Raw genomic sequence first — 3606 nt, forward strand, 5'->3', positions numbered from 1 at the left:
CAAGTTGTGCCAAGAAATCTGGAGAAGAACCAAAGAGCAGTAGAAGAAAATAAAATTCTTTTTAAGCATCCTACATTAGTGAAGGAGATGAAGACCCTCAACCAGATGAACTGATACAATGTCTGCAGCAATGTTTTTAGGATGCTAATAATGGTGCAGGATAAGACAGTATTCAGATCGATTGTTCACAGGGTCTCTATGAGTCATACTTGACTCGACAGCTCTTAAAAAAAACCAAGTACATTTGTAGTTCTCCAGCACCAAAACAAAATAAACTCAACAAAAATAACTCTCCAACAGTGGACTGGGAAGGCAACCAGACAACAATGAAAGAATTTTTTTCAAAGAGAAAAGTGAAGTGGGTAGGGAGCAGGCAGGGAGGAAAATGTGTAACAATGAATGAATGGAAATCCACTTTCTAAACTTTCATTAAAATCTCAATTAAAATGAAGAAAAAAGAAAAAAAATCCAACTTTCCTTCCATTGTTTAGTGTGTATTTTTACAAACTCAATTACTTGCTATGTGTCAGAAAGCTGGACAATAACTAGGGATTATAGAAAGAGAAATGATGCCTTTGAGCTATGGTGCTGGAGAAGAGTGTTGAATATACCATGGACTGCCAGGAGAACAAAGAAGTTCATCCTGGAGAGGGTGAGAGCAGGCTACTTGTTGGAGGCAAAGCTTCTAAGGCTTTGTCTGACATACTTTGGGCATGTTGCCAGGAGGGACCAGTCCTTGGAAAGGGATGTCATGCTTAGAACGGTGGAGGGACAGTGCAAGAGAGGAAGACTTTCGAGATGAGTGATTCAGTGACTGGGGTACGGGGTTCGGTGTGTCATATACAATAAGGTTGACACAGGACAGAGCAAGTTTCAGGACTGTTTTATCTGAGTTGCAAGGGACTTGACGGCAGATAATGACAACAACACTGCACCCTGGACATTATATCATATTATGCCAGGATTTTAACTTATTTTCTTCAAAGGAGATGGTTAATAACCTTGGGTTTTTAAAAAAACCAAAAACGTATTAGGCCTACAGAGTCTCACTTACATGAGAAGAAATACATACTCAGGAAGAACTGCTTTAAAAATCTTTTTCATTCTGTTCTGGTTTCACTATTAAGGAAGGTTCCCCATTTCTTACCTGCTATTCTTCTCAGATCCTAAAGAAATGTAATAAAGAAAAGAAATGCTTGTGTCTCTATCAGGAGTCATCCTCACGCCAGTTATCCCCTCACCTTATTTATAGGGATGCGCCTTCCCTCGGCGATGGTCTTCTTGTTATTCAAATAAGCAGGGTAGATACATATGAACCTGACACAAGAAAAGCACAGATGACATCACCAAAACTCTATTTGCAAAAACTCGTTTAGTTATGACTACAAGTACATCTATGGTACTGAATTATTTCTTTTCTTTAAAATGCCTCCCTTTTACTTACAAAGAAAACATTTCCTCGTAGGTGGAGAGCCATTACATTTGCTACAAAAGCAAAGTTAAAAATACATATACACACACGACAAAAGCAATATAACACTGTAATTGTACAGATAAAGTGACCAGTTCCAGAGACTGCAATGCTCGTACACAGAAATGGACGGTGTTACAGACGTTAACGTAAACCCCGAATTCTAGGAACTGAAATGGGATGGGAGGTGTGGAGGGGAGCACAGAGCCTGCGGCCGGACCGAACTCCACCGGCGGAGGGCCGTTCTCAAAGGGCAGCGGTGCAGCTCAGCGGGTTCGCAGCACGCCCCTTCTTCCTCAGGACCCACCACCCCGAACCTACCTGTCCTGGTCAGCAGGGCTCCGAGCAGCGGCGCAAGCCATCTCCACCTGAGACCCTAGCAACCGCAGCACCTAATTTAATGAACTAACAGCCGACTGACACTAGTCCTCCTTCCGGCGGAAGTCCTGCCCTCCGAAACGCCTCGGCATCCATCGCTTTCCGCGACCGGTTAGTTCCGGCACCTATCCTTCCGCTCGGCTCTCCAGGCTCTGACGTGGCACACGAGGAGTTTCCCGCGAGACGACGCGAAACCCGAGCCTTTCTCTTTGGCGCATGCTCCTTTGTTAAGCCGGTGTGGATGTTATTGCACCGTTTATCTAGTTGGTTTTTCTATACCGGGTTGTGGTGGTGGCACGTACTCATGCCCAGAGATAAGAGATCTTCTTTTTTTTTTTAATGTTATTATTTTGTGTGCGTGTACCGTCAAATCAGATCTTACTGGTACAGGAGGATATTGCGCCTCCTTCTCCGGCAGAGCGTCTGGTGGATTCGAACCGTGTTCCTCTGGGATTGCAGTACAGTTTCTTGCCACTAGGCCACCAGAGCTCCCCCGAGATAAGAGATTTTGCGGCAGGCAAGCTGTACTCTTCTCAGCAGAATTTAGAGCAGGAAAGAAAATTCCTTTAAGTGTCATTTTTGCCCTTTTCTGGGCAGTTTACTTTCATTTCAGCAAAAACGGGATTTATAATGATGGAACAAGCAAAAATACTGATAATTCTGTTTAAGTGTGCTGTATAAGTATTAAGCAGCTTTGGTGGGCAAGGGGTGAGTGACAGCGCTGCCAACACAAGGGCACGTGGTTCTAAACTACCAGCTGCTCGGACGGATAAAGATGAGCAGTCTCCTCCCTCCCGTGCAATTTACAGCCTCTGGAAAACCCAGTGGAGAGTCAGTACGAATGGGTTCTCACTGACGGCACATAACAACATAGGCAGGCCGTAGGTTAGAAATGAGATCCGTTCCGAAGTGTCTTTAAGTGGAATGTGTAAGTAAATCAGAACAGGTCCAAATTTCCGTTCTCCAACTAAATAGACCTTCACTGTGACCTTTTAATTGCAACTGTTTAATCCTATGCCTACAAATGTACCATATAGTTTAAAAAAAAAAGTAATAAATTTAAAACCCGACAAGGTAGGTTTTTAAAAAAATTCAACACTTAGAAATTTGTGCTTGTCATTCAACGAAGTTAGTCAATTCATACAGTCATGTTGTTAATGACTGAGCAGAAATGCTAATGGAGATCTTCCTGGGAGCTCTTGACTTCGCCTCTTTCCTCCGCTTCCTTCCTCTCAATTTTTCTTGTACTTTCTTAGTGCTGGATTAAGTTAGGTATTGGTACAAATAAATTGTTGTTGTTGTTATGTGCCGTCGAGTCACTTGCCACTCATAGCGACCCTATGTACAACAGCCCTAAGCTCCGCTCTGTCCTGTGCCAATTGCACTGTCTCTTGACACTCCCATCCCAATTATCCCAGTCACTGAATCAATCCGCCTCATAGAGGGCCTTCCTCTCCTGTGCTGTCCCTCCACCCTCCCAAGCATGCTATCCCTCTCCAGGGACCGGTCCCTCCTCACAACATGTCCAAAGTATGTTAGACGGAGCCTCAGAATCTTTGCCTCCAAGGAGCCACCCGGTTTAACCCTTTCCAGGACAAATAAATAAAATAAATAAATACCTCTTCTAAAATGTGCTTGATTTCTAAAATGTACTGTGATTCCTTCACATGATATGCCTGTTCCCAACCCAAAAAGTAAATTTATGGATGAATTTTATCCAGCCTTTAGAACATGTGTTTATCTGCTTTATGCTTTTA

General features: G+C 43.3%; 1 protein-coding gene across 2 annotated transcripts in view; it reads right to left on the minus strand.

The window, feature by feature from the left end:
* The window catches only part of SRP19 (signal recognition particle 19kDa), a 15674-nt gene extending 13841 nt beyond the window's left edge, over positions 1-1833 (minus strand). For both annotated transcript variants that reach the window (XM_006886687.1, XM_006886686.1), the window contains exons 1-2: positions 1793-1833; positions 1242-1317 (exon numbers count right to left, since the gene is read on the minus strand). In XM_006886687.1, the coding sequence (XP_006886749.1) occupies positions 1242-1317; positions 1793-1833 (117 nt within the window). The remainder of the gene's footprint in view (positions 1-1241; positions 1318-1792) is intronic.
* Between the last annotated feature and the right edge of the window lie 1773 nt (positions 1834-3606).

This window comes from Elephantulus edwardii, unplaced genomic scaffold, assembly GCF_000299155.1.
Source record: "Elephantulus edwardii isolate Elephantulus edwardi_28Jun2011 unplaced genomic scaffold, EleEdw1.0 scaffold00050, whole genome shotgun sequence".
Classification (NCBI taxonomy): Eukaryota; Metazoa; Chordata; class Mammalia; order Macroscelidea; family Macroscelididae; genus Elephantulus; species Elephantulus edwardii.